The 19,206-nt window shown below is 36.7% G+C and overlaps 1 protein-coding gene across 9 annotated transcripts in view; it reads right to left on the bottom strand.

Annotated features, from left to right (window-relative positions):
* The window catches only part of SUPT20H (SPT20 homolog, SAGA complex component), a 35,485-nt gene that overhangs the window by 1,616 nt on the left and 14,663 nt on the right, over nt 1-19,206 (bottom strand). For 5 of the 9 annotated variants that reach the window (XM_042838734.1, XM_042838739.1, XM_042838736.1 and 2 more), the window contains exons 10-22: nt 18,964-19,103; nt 17,847-18,003; nt 17,706-17,762; nt 16,814-16,885; nt 15,712-15,869; nt 14,270-14,302; nt 11,763-11,880; nt 9,720-9,828; nt 9,304-9,471; nt 7,190-7,502; nt 5,993-6,147; nt 3,615-3,670; nt 350-455 (exon numbers count right to left, since the gene is read on the bottom strand). In XM_042838734.1, the coding sequence (XP_042694668.1) occupies nt 350-455; nt 3,615-3,670; nt 5,993-6,147; nt 7,190-7,502; nt 9,304-9,471; nt 9,720-9,828; nt 11,763-11,880; nt 14,270-14,302; nt 15,712-15,869; nt 16,814-16,885; nt 17,706-17,762; nt 17,847-18,003; nt 18,964-19,103 (1,642 nt within the window). Of the gene's footprint in view, nt 1-349; nt 456-3,614; nt 3,671-4,954; nt 5,101-5,992; nt 6,148-7,189; nt 7,503-9,303; nt 9,472-9,719; nt 9,829-11,762; nt 11,881-14,269; nt 14,303-15,711; nt 15,870-16,813; nt 16,886-17,705; nt 17,763-17,846; nt 18,004-18,963; nt 19,104-19,206 lie in introns of those variants that run through there. The other 4 variants (XR_006171954.1, XM_042838741.1, XM_042838738.1 and 1 more) reach the window with 4 other exon arrangements.

The following is a 19,206-nucleotide window of genomic DNA, read 5'->3' as shown; positions in this document are numbered from 1 at the left end:
ACATACTTGGTTAGTTAGAACATAATTAGATTATGAAGTGCTTGTGGAGACACAAAGAGGTTTATTATACTAGATGTTCAGCACACAGTTGAGCATTCCTCAATGAAGTCTGGCATGGAATTTCCCTGTATTTTGTTTTCAGATCGGATGTGACAGCAAAGTAATAAACTGATTACACTTAACTGCCAAACAAAGCAGAGAAGTGCATGCTTGGAAAGTCAAATATTTCTTGTACAGTTCATATGCTGATAATACATAGTGTGTTGTTCTGATTGTCTTAAATCAGAAAGACCAAACTTCATTTCAGTGTGAGTTTATCAACGTACACAGATACAAAGCAAGCACGTACCTGTGGCTTGAGGTTGCATGAAATTCCCTACTCCGGTCAGGTTAATGACAGCAGCTTGCTGGGCAGACAATGCCTGATCTTGATTTGATGGACCTTGGTCAGACCCCTAGCAAAAATGAAAAGCTTGATCCTTATTACCAAACTTTAGTACAGGTAAGTAAATAAAGCCAGTGTGAAGACAATCTTTTAAAGTGCTATTTAAAAACATTTGATTCTACCTATCACAGTGCATTTACATACAAACTATTCTGGAGTTGCTACTGAAGCATAACAGATGCTAATGTCCCCAAACAGCTGTGTGGGAGAAATGGTATTATGTTCATTGCCCAGCAGGAGTCCCATGCAGACAGCAGCTTCCCTGCTGTCAGGCAGCAGAGATGACAGCTTATGGTTGTAATGGCATCATGTCTTTTCTCTAGCCCAAAGCCTTCAGGTGACACCTGAAGCCATCTATATGCAAAAGATCCTAACCAGAATCAAAACAGGGTAAGCATAAAAACATTAAACTGTGTGACATGTGCCTCAGTGACAAATACAAATACTGCTTTCAAAGTTTTGTTTTCTAAACAAAGTAGCTCTGACCTTAATCACACACATGGACTTACTGGAACCTGATCCTGTCTACTGATGTGAAAGGGTGCTGCATCACGCACTTCTCTAGAACTTAAATTATGCATTTATTCAAGAGGTAGGAAAATAAAGTATGTATTACACATATGACTTCCAGAAACAGCATGGCTAGTGTCTTAAGGAGGAAAAAAACCCCACCAGTTTTTGAGCTGGTACCTTTCCAGCAATTGCAACACTTCTTTTGAATGACCATATGAAATAATGCCAATTAGATTCGGGTAAATTGGACTAAAAGACTGAACACTCAGACACGCATCATCATCTCACTGAAGACCACAGAGAAGACTTACAAAGTCACAGAACCAACACCAGGAAGAAAAAACTTAAGTAAGAAGTACCTATGTATTCTGTTGGCAGCACAGGAAATTTTTGGTCTTTTGGGGCTGAAGTTTTTTTTGCACTAAGCAATTGCTTCACAGCCCTGTGAACACATACTTTCCTGCCCTTAGTAAAAACTATGGGGTTTAGTATACAAAGCTCATTCTAGCTTTATGACCCCTAGCCCTAAACTATAAGGAGTAGTAAAAAAAAAAAACAGTTCCTCGGGGCAAGTTAGCCAATGCAGAGAGATGGATTTTCTCCAAAAGAACTTTCTGTCATAGGAAGGTCTAGGCTCAAATCAGCCTTTGTATGAATGCCCTTAATGATCAATATCTAGAAAATAAAACCCAAGAGAACGAGCTTGCATGATTTTTTAGTAACTCAAAAAGTAACTGACGTTTGGATTCTAAGAATAAATCCCATGGGGTTGTACACTGTGAAACCATAGCGAATTCTGTGTGCAGAAGTCCTGCATATCTGGAAAGACAAATGTAATCCTCAGAAGCATAAAAGCAGAGCAGCTAGTTTTCCTAAATTGCTGTACTGGTGCTTGTAAGAGTTTTACACAGGCAGTACCAACCACTCAAAATCTGTCACTTTGAAGACAGATCAGATTTCCAATGCAATTTTAGACCTACACAATTCAACCAAACTGCTGAGTTTCCCCCTGTCCTAGGATGGACATGACATTGATAATGATGTACTTCCTGGAGAATTAAAATGTAATAATCCTTTAAAATTCACTGGTTTACAATTGTTGTTTGTGAGGAAGTCTCATAGAATCATAGAACCACTAGGTTGGAAAAGACCTTAAAGATCATCGAGTCCAACCACAACCTAACCATCCTACCCTAACTCCAATAACGCTCTGCTAAATCATGTCCCTGAGCACCACATCCAAATGGTTTTTAAACACATCCAGGGATGGTGACTCAATGGGGAGCCTATTCCAGTGCTTCGCAACCCAGTTTTTCCTGATATTCAACCTAAATTTCCCTGGTGCAACTTGAGGCCATTTCCCCTCATCCTGTCACCAGTGAGAAGAGATCAACCCTGCTGTCACTGTAGCCAGATAATTTTAAGATAATTAAAATACATTTTAATGTATTCTACTTAATATAGTAGATTACACCAATATCAAAAATGTTTTAGTAACTCAAAAAGTCTTCAAAAGCACTGCAAATTAATTTCACATTCTAAATATTCCACTGAATTTTAGCATATTCCTCTAAGAACCTGCAAGGTCTGATGCACAAACTGTTAAAACAATCTTGATTCCACTTCCTTAACCCACTTTAAATGCACTGATTTTCAGCCAGATTATTTTTGGCTTAACAGCAACAGACGTAGTGTGAAAGGGGATACTTCAATTTGGAATCACATAAATAGAAGCACTCGATTTTATACAAGTACTTTATTCTGGCATATCTGCCTCCTGTGCTGTCCCCTTCCCACAGCTCTGGAGTGTGTATGGGAGTGGCAGAATGAAGTAGGTAATGAAGCTGCCCATGATCTCCTGCTGGTATCCATTTTTTGAAGCATGGTGCAACATTTCACAGAATCATAGAATGGCCTGGGTTGAAAAGGTCCACAAGGATCATCCAGTTTCAACCCCCCTGCTGTGTGTGCAGGCCTGCCAACCATCAGACCAGGCTGCCCAGAGCCACATCCAGCCTTTGTGGCATTTTGGAGCTGCCACCTCTGCAGTAATTAGAATATCTGGAAATTACACCCTGTTCTGCCCTGAAATGGAGTTGAGACATAATAAGCACCTTTTGCTCATGTTTCTACCTGTACGTATGCTTAAAGGAAATAAAATACATACAGACCTTTCGAACAGCCTATCCCACATCAAATTTACTTTCATTGCCAGCAGCAATTTAAAGTCAACACTGCACCTACCTGTGCATGTTCATGTCCACTTTTAGGCCCTACAAGCTGATTTTACTGTACTGTTTTTTGCTTCTCATGTAAACATAACATTAGTTTAAAGAAAAAATGATTTGCAATAAAAACTCAAACACAGTATTTTTGGATGAATCTCTTGAATTCAAATGTCAGCATTTCTACACTGACACTGAAAACTAGCTGCTTTGTTGTGAGTTGAGAACATAATTTTCACCTGACATCTTTATGGAAATAACTTTTTCCTCCCATTTTGAATGTCTTAAAAAAAAAATCAATTAACAATTGCAGGACATGCTTTATCCAATCAACTGGCTTCAAAGATTCGTGTGGGCTAAATATAGTAAACAGCACTAAGCATGGGTCTACAGCAATGTAAGAAAGGATTGTGTCCACGTGTATCAATTACCTGTAGAAGATTTAAGGGCCGAAGATTTGATGCATTTTTCAAACCAAAAGGGCTGCCTGTTGAAGAAAACATCTTTTTATTAGTAGAAAGTCTTTACTTATTTATACATGTGTATTGCAATCAATACACCCTTCCACTGGGATTATTTGTAAACATTTTGAAGCTGGAAAACTGGCAAACTTAAATTTTGTTTTTAAACATGAACGCTACATTTTCCTTTAAGTTGAAATGTTCACAGTTATCCAGATTTAAAGACAATTGGCTGTACAGAAAAACTACTGAACATTGTACACCGTAACCTGCAACCTCTGTATACTTTAAGGACAAAGATGAATGTGAATATTATAGCAGTTCTTTTTCAGTGATTCTCCTTCTGGCTTTGAAACATTTTATTGTTTGCACAATAAAGCAATGGCCAAGAACTGAATGAAGTAGCAAGTATGCTGGTTCTCAATCATTAAAACCACAAAACCCTGATCAAAACCTTAGCAGCTGCCCTCCCCTCCTAATGCCCCTGTGAAGATGCATCTGACTCATAAGGCTTTTGGCATCACTCCCCATGGAACTCTTCCAAGCTATGCTAAAAAGGTTTATATGTAGTTATCTGAGGCGGGTACCAAACTGATCTGAATGCTCCAGTAAAACAGTAGCTGTCAAACAGAATCCCCACTGAGGTCTGCCATGGACTTAGATAACCTCCACTGTCATTCGTTATGTGAATGACAGTGCAGAGTGCAAAAATCTGTGACAAAACTGGCAAGGGTTGACGATGCCTGAAAGGACAGGATTAGAATTAGAAGTGATCCTAATGAGTTGGAAAATAAAGTCCAAAATCAGTGACACTGAATTCAAAAAGGACAAACGAACAAGTACAAAACTGAGTAACCAGCTTTGCATCTATACACAAAGAAATGAGAAATTACAGAAGTTACAGGTATATCTGAATAATCCGTATCACAAATTATAGAACACAAAGAAGAAAAGAACTTCTTCACACAGTTTACATTTATAAAACTGTCACAAAATGCTGCAGGTAACAAAATTATGAATGGGTTTCAAAAATCAATCAAGTAAGATCCCAGAATTAAATCTGCCACTGGTTATTAAGCAATCTGCAGCTGAGAAAGCCCCTCAGCTGGAGACTGCCAGAAGATGTACAGTCATAGACCAAAGGATGCATCGCTTTACATCTGCCTCAACTTAAACTCTTCCCTAAGCATCCTCTAATGGCCACTGTCAGAGCCAGTGAGAACATAAACTGGGTGGATTTTTGGCCTAAGCCACTACAGCCAATCGTAGGTTAATGCAAAAAAAAGAAATGCAAATAAAAACAGGCAGACCTCACTTGGGGAAATGTTAACAGGAATGTTGTGGAAGAGATGAGATGCAGTTATTCTGCTGTGCTCCACAGTGGTAAATCAGCCAAGCTCAAGCTTGTGTCCAGTTTTGGGTATCACATTTTAAGGATCTGAGCAAATTGGACAGTCTAGAAAAGAGTGACAGGATTATGAAAGGTTTGAAAAATACAACCTATCAGAAAGACAAGACAAATGTGGGACACAACAGCATGTTTCTGACAGAAGGTAAAGAGAAATGGTGAACAACTATATCCTACGTCTGCACGGAATAGGAGAAAAAGTAATTCAACTTGCAATTAAGGAGATGAGCTGTGGTTAGAAGAAAATATTTTATACAGATCATGAACTACTCTTAACAGCTACTGAAGGAGACTGGAATCTTTGTCAGCAAAAGTATTTATGGAGAGCTTAGATACGGACAGCTCAGTACGAGCTTAGACAGACCCAACATTGTCAGTGTAAGAGATGCATATTTTGATGTCCCTTCTATCCTCTCGATTCAGTAATCATACTTTCAGGTTCTTTGTCTTAGTTTATTTTTTTTGAAAACAATAAATACTGCTTTAATAAATATTGAAGCATACTGATTTATTTATATAGTCATATTTGAAAGTGATAAGAAACAAATTTGTTGTCCATCTAGAATTAAGTAGATAGATAGACAGAATAGAATAAAATACCCTGCACATTTAAAAAGGGAGGCCTCTTTCTACATTCAGTCGTGTCTATTTCCACACAGTTATTACCAGTACCTGAATTTGGATTCGACCTTAAACATCCTGCTGGGCATGTCAAGCATAATCTGGATGTAGAGTATATTTCCCCAGCCTAGCTTTTAATAGTCAATCTGTATTTGCCTACACTTAGAATGTGAAAAATACTTATGCTGTTCTGAGATGCAGAGCTGAAGTCATCAGATAACCATCCATCCACAAACAGCCACTTTGGCCCACTGTTCTCACAAGACGTTCTCACACTGTCCCTCTCTGAAGGGTGGCTTTCCATGTTATTCACACTAACCTGCTTGAGAGGCAGACTGCATTGCAGCGGGCAGTGCACTTGGTACCAGACCTCCTGATGGTAAAATGCCACTCAGATTTATACCTGCAGGGGCTATGGCACCAGTGTTGCACCCCAACATAGGGTTTGAACCACTCATCAATGTCTGTGCTCCACTGTAGAAGAGGAAAGACAACACATCAAATCCAAGTGGTACAAGCAAAGCCAAGTAACTGAGGTTTTGCCCTCTGTCTTGTGGAAAGTAATTCAATTGTTTGCCAGAAATAAGATTATGGATAAAGCATCAAAGCAGCGTAAAAAAAAAAATCATTATGCCTAGGGTATAACAAACATGTAAATCCATATTCCAGCAAACAATTTTCTATTTAGTTTAATCCATAGAAAAAGTAAGTGGTTCTTTTATTTTAGAAAAACTGAAAAGGTCAGTCCTCAGAGTGGTTGGAGTACTGCACCAAAAAGCTGAGGAACAGCTCATGTTTTCCTCTAGCACCATATTGAAGTCTCCTCAGCTGATCAGCACTGATCAACTGCCAACACCTCAGATAAGAAACTCCAGTGCCTGATAACTGCACTGAAGAGCACCGTGTATCTTACACAGTGCATCCTATACTGACCGTGGTATTTCCATCCAGTCTAAAAGCAGTTCACTGTATAGCATATAACCTTCTCTCACCAGCAGCATTATTTCCTAATACTGCAAAATGAGCTTTACAGATCAAAGGACTTTTTAACTCAGTATTTGATTAAACTGTCAGAAAACGTACTCGCTCTTTTCTTAAGTTTTACACACTTTTCATTCATAGACATGTTAAAAATGAAAATCTTTCCATTTCTCATGTAGAGAGGTCTTAAACTTATGGCACAGCTTATGGAATTCAATTACATGCATCTGGAAAAGCTGAAAGTAAAATATTTCTAATGGAATTCTTTCAATATTTTGATAGTAAAGGCCTTAAATTTCAGAAATATAAATAGTTTCTAGGGGGTTTTCACTTCAAAATTACAAAGTCAATGATCTTTTTGTATCACAGGTATTGAGAAACACCTATCCTCCTAAAGGATGCTGAATAGCTTTGTGCAAAAGGACAAAAAACCAAAAATGAAACAAAGAAAAATGAAAAAAAAAACCCCAACCCCATCCACCACCAACCAACCCACCCAGGACAAACTAAGAAATCATCATAACAAAGAACTTACCACACAGAGCCCACTACATTGATGAAGTTAAGTCCTGCAGGGTTTGCCATGACCTGGGTGGAGGCTGTTCCTGTAGTAATGGATGTTACCATGGTGGAAAGAGGAATGGTCATTACAGGCAGTGCCTGGCTCAGAGACATCTGCTGCTGAGCAAACGGGGTTAACAAAGTGGGCTGAGGGGTGAAGCCTGATTCTTGGGGAGTAGGGGTGGCAGAAGGGGTAATAGGAGTTGAGCTCTGAGCATCAGAAGGGTGTGGGGTCGATGAAGGGGTGTTGGTTGGAGTAGGAGTAGATGGTTTAGGAGTTCCAGACCCTGCTCATTGAGAAAAATAAAAAGTGCCAGTTTGTTATAAAAGGCCTGCTGGTTTTCTTTTTTTTTTTTTTTTGTATAATAAGGTTAATGGACTCTTATTTAGCACTGAAATTTGTCCCATTTTTCAAATGGCAAGTGTTAATTTCTACATGACACGAGTGTTGCAGCACGCACTCAGTGTTAAGGATGCAGTATAATCACACAGAAAGCCCAATCTCCGTCCTTTAAGCCAAACACTGTTTTTTATCCTGCATTAAGAACCTTCCATAGTTTACCATACATTAAGTCATAACTCTATTTAGAAATACTTGAACCAAACCAAAACAATTTCTTAGCGACCGGCTTAACCTAATTAATGTTTTCTGTCCTAAAATGTTAAACACACAGCCTGTATGCGCTGCCTGCACAATAGCACCATGCTAAGAACGTACCATGGAAAACAACAGATTCAACAAAGAACAGATACTGCCACTAAGTCATCACGGGGGTCACTCTGAATTTCATCAGATAGCTAAACTCCCATTTGCCAACTTCTGATCAAATAAAATGAACAACTTCTTTTAAAACAGGAACCAGATGATAATACTGCATCTTTACAAGTTACTGTTTGGTGTCTTTACTTGAATGTAGTTTGTACGTAGCAATATCTGTTGTGGATGCTGTTAGCATAATTTATGAATAGAAAAATGAAACAAAAAAAAAACAACCAAAAAGCTCAGTGTTTTTCTCTCTCTCTCTCAAAAAAAAAAAAAAAAAGCTTTCATGTCCTGCAGAAAGAAAGGAAAGAAGTGTGAATGTCCAGCTGTTGTGATCAGGGCCTTACTTCTTAAAGTAACAACTGTGAGCAGTAGATTTACACAATCCATAGCACTAAAATAAGCACTGAGTAAATCTGGTAGAAGAAAACTTGTCTAAGTTTTCTAGTTTTTCTTTGTGCAAAACAAGAAGGCAGAAAAGTTACACCTTTTGAGCTACAGAGATTTTAAATTATTTAATGAAAAAAATGCATATTATAACACTGTGCAGGATACTGGAATGTGCAGTACATGATTATTCATTAAAACTGAAACTGCAGCTATGGTTTCTTTGTACAGATCTTTTCACAAAATGTCTCAAGACACATACATATTTTAAAAATGGAGTTTGATCTATTGCTATGATTACAACGATCCTGTCAGTGTTAATGGAAATAATTAAGCTAGGATGTCATTTATTACTGAAATTTACATTTTAACACCTGAGAATACGGTGCTATCATCATCAGCATCACCACCACACTTGCAATCAGCAATGATTTGTAAAACAGTGTAGGAGTGTTTTAAAAAATCATCTTATAGTTTATTGTATCACCACCTTGGGACTGATCAGATTATATACATACACAGAGATACAACTGCATCAGCTCCTGTAACATTTAAAAAATCAGATGCTTAAATTATGTCAAGGCAAACTGATCTAACATACTGTTTTTACACTGGAGGAAAAATCTACACTTTGGAATTTCATCTCATCACATCATCTACCAGCCTTTCATAGAAGAGGAGATCATACTAATTGCATAAAAGGTATTAAAACGTATACACAAAGGGTGCATACATATATACAGAAAAAACGAACACAGTTACAATAAACATAAAAATACATACAGTGAACAAGAGACCTGCCTAAGGCTGCATAACTTATACAATTTAGGGTACACTGTACACTTAACTTTCATCATTCCACAGGTTAAGAAGTTTTATCCCAGGAAGCATTTATGCAAAAGCCTAAGATTTAATGGAGAATTTAGGTCGTGACTCACTTTGTGAAGAGCTCGCAGGAGACATGGCAGCTGGAGAGAGCATGCTAACTTGGTTAAGATCCATGGATTGTTTCCGAGAAAGACCAGGTGGCTTAGAAGAAGGTGGAGGAGGTGGAGGAGTTGGGGATTTTAGATGGCCACTTGACTGCTGTGGACTAAAGATATTACCTGAAAACAAGCGAACAAACAAAGTTAAGATACCTTTTTGTTCTACAAGTACAAAATAACTCAAGTATCTTTTAGGATATGCGTTTGTGAGTGACACAATCAGAAATTAACAAAGTGGTACATAAAAATCTTGCTTCACAGAGAAGATACTGACTTCTACAATGCAAAACTTTACTAAAGGGTCAGCATATCACTTTACAATAAGCAGAACGCATGGAAAGGAAATGCTCAAGTGGATAAATAATTACCTGAAGAGCTACTTCCTGAACTTGAAGGTAATTTGATGGGAGGAGGTCGGTGTTTTACACCTTTCCCCAATACTGAAGACTGAACAGAGCCTGATATACTTTCGGGCTGCTAGGAGGGAAAGAGAAATTAACACTACCAGAGCAATAACGTGAGCTTTCATGTATTTGAGAGATAACATAGATCAATTAACTGGCATTAGAATTCTCAAAATGATGACAGGATATCCCTAAAACATTTCAGGATTGTAGTTATTCAGAAAATAAGCTACTAAAAATGCTTTTTAGATAAAGTGCTTACCATCAAGAAGAAACTCTGTACTTCCAGAAAACATTAAACTGAGAAAAAAAATAATTAAGGTCTTTGTTTTTCTCAAATCTTTCTTTGTAACTTTTTACAAATGCAAGTGACAGATGCACTTGAATAAAAAAGACAGTTTACTCTTACTTGAAAAATTATGTTATTATTCATTCACCAACTACAAACATCTGCTATTCCAATCAATGAAGATCTCTGCTCCTAGGAATAGGAATCTGAATACATTCAGGAAAATCCTGAATAAGTACAAGTCAATACTTTTTCTCACTGACTTCAGTGGAATCAGAATTTCCCTAGCCTGTTTGTATTAAATGTGCTAGCTTTCTGTTTTTTCTCTGTTAACATGCTCATCAGGGTATTTAAAACAATTCAACTTCAGCAAATCAAATCTATAGTTCTTAGACACCCACAAGAGACCATAAATCCATAATTTCAATAGCTGACATCATCAAAAGACTCAGTGAAACACATTTACATATATAGACTATATATAAAACATGTATCCAATAAATGAAAATGGTGTCTAAACAAGCCTACTATCCACAAACAATCTGCAACTAGAAAAATCAAGCTCTCAGTAAAGCAAACAGAATATTTCAGTGCTGGAGGCCTAACTTAGATTAACACAGGCTAAGAAATCAGAGCAACCACTGCTGTGCAGAATTAACTTGTCTGAAGAAAACACACACTTGCAGCAAAAAGAGACATTGCCCCATTTCTAACTGCTAACAAAAAGAGTACTTTGAGGGAAATTCTGAGCATTAGTTTCTCTTCTGCTATCAAAGACTCCTTTCTTCATTTTGAAAATAAAGACTAAAGCTCCATTCAAAATAAAACAGATCATCAAATAAAGCAAAATAAGTAACTTTGGTCCACCCTTCAGCGGGGGCTTGTACAGCTGGACTCTTCCAAACTAAGTTATTCTATGACTTTGCAGCGTGTGAGCTGTGTGTAGATGTGTACACACACACACACACACACACTCACGTGTAGATGTGCATGTACAAACTAAAACACACTCATATTTTTTTCTGTAACTGCTGCAGCTTTTCTGGCTGACAGAAAGAACTCCCAGAGCATGGTTATGGCACTTGAGAGGAGTTATTTAGTAGAAAGATGTAGCAACACAAATAGCCACATGAGACACAAATTCATGTACTAGCCGAAGTTACACTACTGAATCTCACCAAGAAAGCCAGCATAAGTAAGGCACAGAGCAATGTCAACAAGAATGAAAGTTCAGGAATGTAGGAAATTTCTAACAGCTGCATACATATGAATATATGCACATCCAGTTTTATTTGAAAATTATTCTCTTTAAATTAAGAGGAAAATAAGTTTTAAAGGAAAAAGAAAAGTTCAGCGACTATATCTACTTTTATGTTTACTGATGCATTTTATACAACATACAGGTGCACTGTACCATACTGCTCTGGGAAAGGTTAATCTGAATAGAGAAAAAAGCTGCATCAAACCACTGGAGCTAACACTAATACAGATTACTGTAAAAAAAAGTCATGCCTAAAATACACAATTACTGAATAGTAGAAACAAAAGTACTTTTCTCTAACTTGCTCAATATATTCACCATAAATGATTATGGCAATGCGTCAAAAATTAATTCAGCTTGAATTTTTACATGATTTCACTTATAAATGTGAAAGATGAGAATTCTCATAATTCAGTAATCAAGCATGAGTAAAAAATATTCAGCTCAATAAACTCACTTCCATTTCCTTCCCTGGAGAAAGATGACTAAGATTGATTGATCCACCTGAATTATGGAACATTTTCACAGGACATTTAGCTTCACTTTTTACCAACTCGTGATACTGGTTCACCACTCTGAAACAAACAAATACATAAAAACATTTTAAAGGACTAATAATTTGAAGATGATACAAACACAGATGATACCTAAACATATAACTACGCATAAAAGGGACTTCAAATACATATCCATGTAAAACACACATACATAAAGACATATGCTCCTGGGTTCTGTTCTTATTCTTCTTTCTAATGCCAACTACAGCTCCTCAGATAAAGCAGTTTCCCACACGAAACTTGAGTTTCTGTAAGACCCATCTTACCAGAGAAACATATCCCACCCTTCTCAATCATGCCTTATTCACTTATTCACTGTGTTTTGGCAGTATGGACATTTGTAAACAACTGTTTTCAAGGATGAAGCAGAGGAAAATTTCAAAGGTCTCTGATGAACACCTTGAGAACTCACTAAGAATGGCAACTGCTTACAATGAACCAGACTGACACATTACTTTCACAAACATCCCACTAGTTTTGTTCTTCTTGCTCTTTCTGTAATGTTATAATAAAACTATTAAACATTAAAATAGGTTTTGCTGCTTACGTACGTTAACTATCTTATAAATTTTACAAGGGCTGCTCTGAAAGTAACTCTTCTACTGTTAGCCCATGACATCAGAGGCAGATGTTGGTGGTATGGCAGCAGAGGCTGAACCTTCTCATCAATATTCCATTACATTTTGTAGCTGGGTGACAGATGGCAGAAGAAGGGCAGGTCTGACCGAATGGTGTCTGACATGGAAGTACATATGAAGCAAAGTTGTGGAACTGAATGCTTCCATGCAAAAAACAACTTCAGCCATTAACATTCATCAGTGTTTGCTGAGCGTTTATGGAGACCAAACAGTGGATGTGAACACAATGAGGTGATGGGTGGTGTGTTTCAGCAGTGGCAATAGCAGGTCATCTCCACTGGTACAGATTTTCATACATGTTTACAAGCAGGCTCTTGCTCAAGGCTGGCAAAATGCACAGCTAATGGTGGTGATTCTGCTGAAAAACAGAATGTGTTTTGTAGCTGATAATTTGCTTTGTTAAATACTGTTACATTGCTCTCTGTATCTGTTGTAGTTTCCATGAAAATAAACAGGAGGCATTACCTTCAGAGCAACCTGTGTTTATGGGCCCCCAAGACAATTTCTTTTCACTCAGAGCAGCCAAGGCAAGCCAAAAGGTTGGACACACATGAACTGCATTTTAATTTGGTATAATATTGATGTAATATCCTGCCATAAGCAGTGGCCCAAGGCTTAACAACATAGAAAAGGAGATAGAGTACCTTTTCTGCAATTAGAACCTAGACAATTCAAAATTGAAGTGGGACAAGTAATAAAAAGCTATGTACCCAAACACTGGCCCTGCCCTCTTCCTCCTCTAATATTTCCTGTTCTACCCCTGAAACCCAACTGCTTATTCTGATAGAAGGATTTGGACAGAGCAGTAAATGTGATCAGGAAATCAATCACAAGACTGATCAAAACTAAACCCCTGTATTATTACTATTGTGCTGGTTTTCAGCCAACAATTCCTCAATTCAGCTTGTAGCACCAGCAACGAAAGCCTCAATCAGCACAAGGAACTAGAAAAGCAAATAGGTATTTCTGATCAATAAATTACTAAAACAAAGAGTATTATTTATGATTTTTTATGAACTCTGGGTTTCATCTCCTGCCAGGCATACAAGAATGGGGAACAGTTAGGGTACGTGCACCACATCAAAGTCTCCTAAGAGTGCACAAATGTGCAATCAGCATTGGGAGAAACTGCTTTTTAAAGGCTCTGCTTTCATATGCAAGAAGGTACAACACACACATCCAATAACATCAGGCACGTTGATAAATATTCAAAGAAATCCTTATTTTGCTACTACACAGTTGTAACAGACAGCATTGCTACGCCAACCATTCTACAACCTAAGTATACTGGAGAGCTGTTTTGGTATTTGCTTCTCTAAGAAAGCTGAAACAAACAATGAGCAGCATTAAAAAAACATAAATAAATGAAGTCCTATTCCACTCTTTGAGCTGAAATTAACAACTTCCATGACTGCTAACTTGCCACATAAAATCTCAAGACAAAATTCCTTGTAGGAGCTCTCAGAATTGTATGATTACTTGTATGATCAAGAATAACCATGCAAACAGTGAACAACATGCTTGGAATTTAGGTTTTGGAACAAGCCATATTACACACTTGTTTTCCTCTGTATTTCCTTACTCATTAAATGTGGGAACTGCAGGCTATCTCCTACCTACTATAATAGCAATTTATTCCTCTTATTTTGCTTATCTGCTCTGCACATTTCCAGAAATACAACATAAACAGTCACAATAGCAAAAAGGAACAAAATTAAGCATCAAGTCAGCTGGCCATATACACAATATCTGTTGCATATACAATTTACCTTTCAGCATCAGTCTTGGAACCAATGAGGAACCTGAAATGTAAAATAGTAAAAAACATCTTCAGTGATGAACTGCATTAAAATAGTATGATCTTTATAATTATGAACCTTGAAAAAATAAATATCAATGCTATTCTCTTCTTAGACTCTCTCAGAGACAAGAGATACTTTTACTCGTCTGATGGACTGGGTATTATTTAGTACCTGAAGTAACAACTTAGCTTCATTACCATGGGTACAATGGTACAATGGTACAATGAACTTAGCTTCATTACCATGGGTACAACACACGCATGTTGTCTAATACAGGTGCCTTTAAATTACAAAGTAAAAGGTAGAATATGGTATTCTTTTTCTTTAAAAGAAATGGAAGCAAGTAACTACTATAGCATGGCTTCTGCTAAAAGAACAAATCAACATACCAACCCAGAAACACAGAAATACCCATATAGCACTTAAGTATGTGTGTCAAAACCAGCTCTATCTGTAGGACTTCAACATTTGGTTTCCAGTGTTGGATTTCACATGTCCAAATTCCAGTTTCCCACCATTTTCCAAAATCAAGCATTTTTGTTTTGTTTAATACTCCTGGTTTGCAAACTATCTTATTACTTCTCTTAATGTTTTAATTTAAGAAAAAAAAACAACTCTTCCTCACTCCTAGTGTTATTACACAACTGTAAACTAGATCTGTTGTTCTAAGTAGATCAGTATTAAGTACAGAAAGAGAAGAGCCTTAGATTTAGCAAAAAAAAAGCAGTATACAGCTATTATATGCCAAACAATGATAAAAATTCTTTTTTTTTTTTTAATTGACCTAAAGTTTGCTCAACCTGACTGCTCCCTGCCTGCTCTGCTGCACAGGTTTCTCCATGCAAAGCAGTGTCACATACAACAAGAAGAGCTAAGAATTGAGAACCTTTGTAAAAACTGAAGCTAACAATAGCAGACTCAAACCAGTATTACAAACAGGACTGAACTTCTTTGGGAGCTCATGTTTACTGCCTTCATTTGTTTAGCCTTAAATTCTCTATATAAAGGTAAATGTGATATAATCAAGTCTTAGGTTTTCACAGCATCTGGCAGATTTCATCAGAATGATTAAAGTTGTGAGAACCATTGTGAAACACATGCTAACCATGTCTGGCAGGATGAGGCATAACATTTTCACAACTGGAGATTTTTTCTTAAAACGTAGTTTTAACATACAAGAGCATTCAGATTTTGTATAAAACAACACGCTCTACCAACATCATATCTTCAATATATCTTTTCTCATCAGAATTATTTTAATGAGGTTTATTAGCTGAAATTTTCAAAACAAAAAAACCTCTTGAATCAGATTTCCAGCTCCTGAATGCTCTCATGCCAGAAAATGTTAAGTAGTGTTTGCTGCCTTTCATTTGTTGGATCACAGCAAAGATTAAAGGAACACAACTTACTGTGGTGGAACTAACAAGCTGTCACTCTCATCATCACCTTTGAGTGTCTGAATTTTACCGTAGTACAGCGGATTGCCAAGAGACTGAAAAATGGTCAGCTTTGTTTTTTGCAGCTGATTACCAACTTCACATTCAAACACATAATCATCTTTTACTTCCTGGAAGACAGAAAAAAAATGATCAAATAAATCTTACAAAAACAGTAGCAAAAAAGAGATGGTAAAATAAGCCAGTCCTATGCAATACAAGACATAAATAAACACATTGTAAGAAGGGATGTAGTTGCTACTACAAAAACTAGGAGGAAAAGGGGGAAAAAAAACTTTACCATCTCTATAAAATAAATAAATACCATAAAATAAAATAAATACCATAACATCGCAAATCTTAAAGCAATGATGTTAGATGTCAAAAGGAAGTCCAGGTAAACATACGTATGAAGTGTTATAAAAATAGTGGCAGTGCAAAAGAAAAAAAAAGTTCTAAATAAAATGCCAGACATGAAAACAATGCTCTATAGGGAAGTTTTACTTTTACCTAATATGAGGCTGAAAAGACACTTGATAGATGCTGCTAATAAAGATGCTGTTAACAATGCTTCAGAAATTAGAAAGAATTAATGAACTGATTTATGTCTAATTATGTTAAAACGACCTTTCTTTGTCAAATCATGTAATTTGCATCAAATCTTAAGGCTTCACTTCAACACCACAGAAAGGGCTTTCTGTAAGAGGCATTTAACATTACATAATCTCTTTTGAAGCAGCATCTGCATGAAGAAAGCAATTTGTTGATCTGAGTACTGTTCCCTGTAAATTCTTGTATTTACTTACTATACAGTAACAGCACTTACTTTGGAGATTGAAATTGCTTTCTGTTGTGTTTCTGGCAAACCTGAGGAAATTACAACACTAATCATATGTATGAGGTTGTGTATGAAATCACAATTTTCTGTAATAATGTTTCCAAACACATGTAGCACATGTAAGGTTAATCACATTGGAAAAGGGAAGATTATTCCCACACTGGTTTAGGTTTTATTGAAATAAGGGATATTTTAACTAGGGACAGAACAGCTTGGTCAAAGGTCTGAATTACTTACATGTGCTGGCCAAACAGTTGGTTGTGAGTCATCAGGCTTGATAGAACTCTCCACTTTGGCATATTTTTCCACCTAAAAATGGAGATAGGAAAAAAAAAAACAAACCAGAAACAAAAGAAATCCCCAAACTAATGATCATATTGGCCCGAGTTAATGTCAGCCTAGCACAGCTTCTTCTTTTGAAGTGGATAATGCTAAACCCTTCAAAAAGTGAGTACAATCCTCTGTATTTTGCATTCTGAAAAGTTAAATTGGAGATCCTTACATTTATTGTTATACCATAGTTGTTATGTTAAACTTAACAAAAGAGTGGCTTAAAACCGTAGCATCACATGAGGAGTGACATGCATTGCCATCCTTACTAAAAGCTACAATCCTGGCTACTCTACCAACCCCTTCTGTACGCCAGTAGTATACAGTGCCAAAAGCCAAGAATAGGCATGTCCTCGAGATCAGAATGCATACAGACTTATGAGAAGAATTTCCAATGAATATTTTCAATATCATTTTCAATTTTTTTGTAACAGATAGTTCTACTTCCTAAAGTATACATTACAAAGAAAAATTCTACCAGGCTGAGAGGCAACTCATTTTAAAACATTTTCCTTATTTTTTTAACATAAGACAACTTAAAATAGACACTTGAAGACAATCTCTCAGATGAACAATATTAAAGATCAGTTTGCACTGTTGATCTTATCCAAACTATCACACTGCAGTTGTAATGTATTCCAATGTAGCTTGTTTTTATCCTAAACTAAAGAAAATTCCACTTCAACTCTCAATTTCTTTTAAAATTCGATATTGGATAATATTTAGTCACTTCCTTCTCCTCATATAATACAACTGACTACAATTGCTAGTAAGTGCAAAAGGTAACAACCAAACTTACATCCACTTCCGAAGGTGCAGTCAAATAGCAAGGGTTCTGTTTCCACATATCTACACACTAGAAGATGAGCAAAATGGTATTAGTATGCTAATCCTTAAAATAAATAGCTAAGTTCACCCACCTATGTCTTAAAACACTCACGTTTCCAGCTTTAGAAATTTTGAGGTCATACTGCTGGGTTCCTTTCTTCTCCTTCTTTTTCTGTAAGTAGTCAACTAATCTGAGCTGAGGTGGAGTTGAGTAGTGAGCTACTTCCTGCTGCCTATTCAGAGATGACTTTGAGTACCTTTTGAAACACCTATGGTAAGACGACAAATAGGTCTGTAAATCCATCATGTGAAATTCCCCACTGTCAATGTATGAGCACAAAAACATGCAGTGAAATGCTAATTGAGACTAGAAAACAGGTTTTGAAATACTCATTTGGTTGATTATACCGCATAATGCAAACTCAATCTCAAATTCTTAAGAATGCCAGTATTCTGTTCATGCAATTTGGAGCTAAGAATGGGGTTATTTTTGAAACACATAATTAAAATGTCAAAACGAGTATCAAACTTACAAGATTAGTACATTATCAAAGATTTCAATTTTGCCAAAATATTTACGTGCAGCTTGTGCATTCAGAAATTTATAGGCACAGGAACTATTCTTCATTCTTTGTGTCACACCCAATCTTTCAGCACATACTCAGGTATCCTGGACACTCATTTAACACCTGTGTACTCTTCTGATGGAATGCCTGTTGACCATCATGCTCTAATTTTAACAGCAGCCTGGCTGATTTCTCTGTTTACACTTAATCAGCACCCTTGGTTGTTTTTAATATACTTCAGCAAACTGAAACGATCGTTAGTAGTTTTTAGTTCTACAAAGTGAATACATCTCTTTTACTAAAAAATAACAAATTATTTCAAGCTTTTGTGGAAAGCAGCAAATCACCAGCACAAAAGTGAAACAATATCAAGATTTTGTATGCAGTGGACATTATTTACAATGAGCTATGTCAAAATTGTGTAACACTTGTTTTCAGGTACAAAAAAAGTATATTGCAGTACCTATTACTGAAACACACTACAAAATTGAACAGTTCAAAATAAGATTCAATTTCACAACTGTTCTCTATACTCCAGATTTTTAAGTAGATATTAATTTGAGCACCGCATAACAGAAGGCCAAGTTTTTGTGCAAAGCACAGCTTGTGTTTCTTTCAAACACCCCATAAAAACTTGAAACATGCTTCACACTGAAAATATACCGTTTCATGGGGCGAGTATTCATTTTCTGCTTGTTGTACAGGAGTCTGTTTGTAGTACAGGTCACTGCTATTGACGGATCAAGACACAAAGGCTCGGCTGTAGCCAAAATAAGTTGGCTCTCAAGTAGGAGTTTGTCCTCCTGTAATACACACAGTATTAATAAACGTAAAAATGAAGACTTTCACATCAAGTCAATACAGACCTATACTCAAGGAGAGAAAATACCTAACATTTAAGTCAGC

Source organism: Centrocercus urophasianus, unplaced genomic scaffold, assembly GCF_019232065.1.
Source record: "Centrocercus urophasianus isolate 14NV4802_14NV808 unplaced genomic scaffold, USGS_Curo_1.0 seq_9, whole genome shotgun sequence".
Taxonomy (NCBI): Eukaryota; Metazoa; Chordata; class Aves; order Galliformes; family Phasianidae; genus Centrocercus; species Centrocercus urophasianus.
The sequence above is the reverse complement of the archived record's forward strand: the minus strand, read 5'-3'. Positions and strand labels throughout refer to the sequence as shown.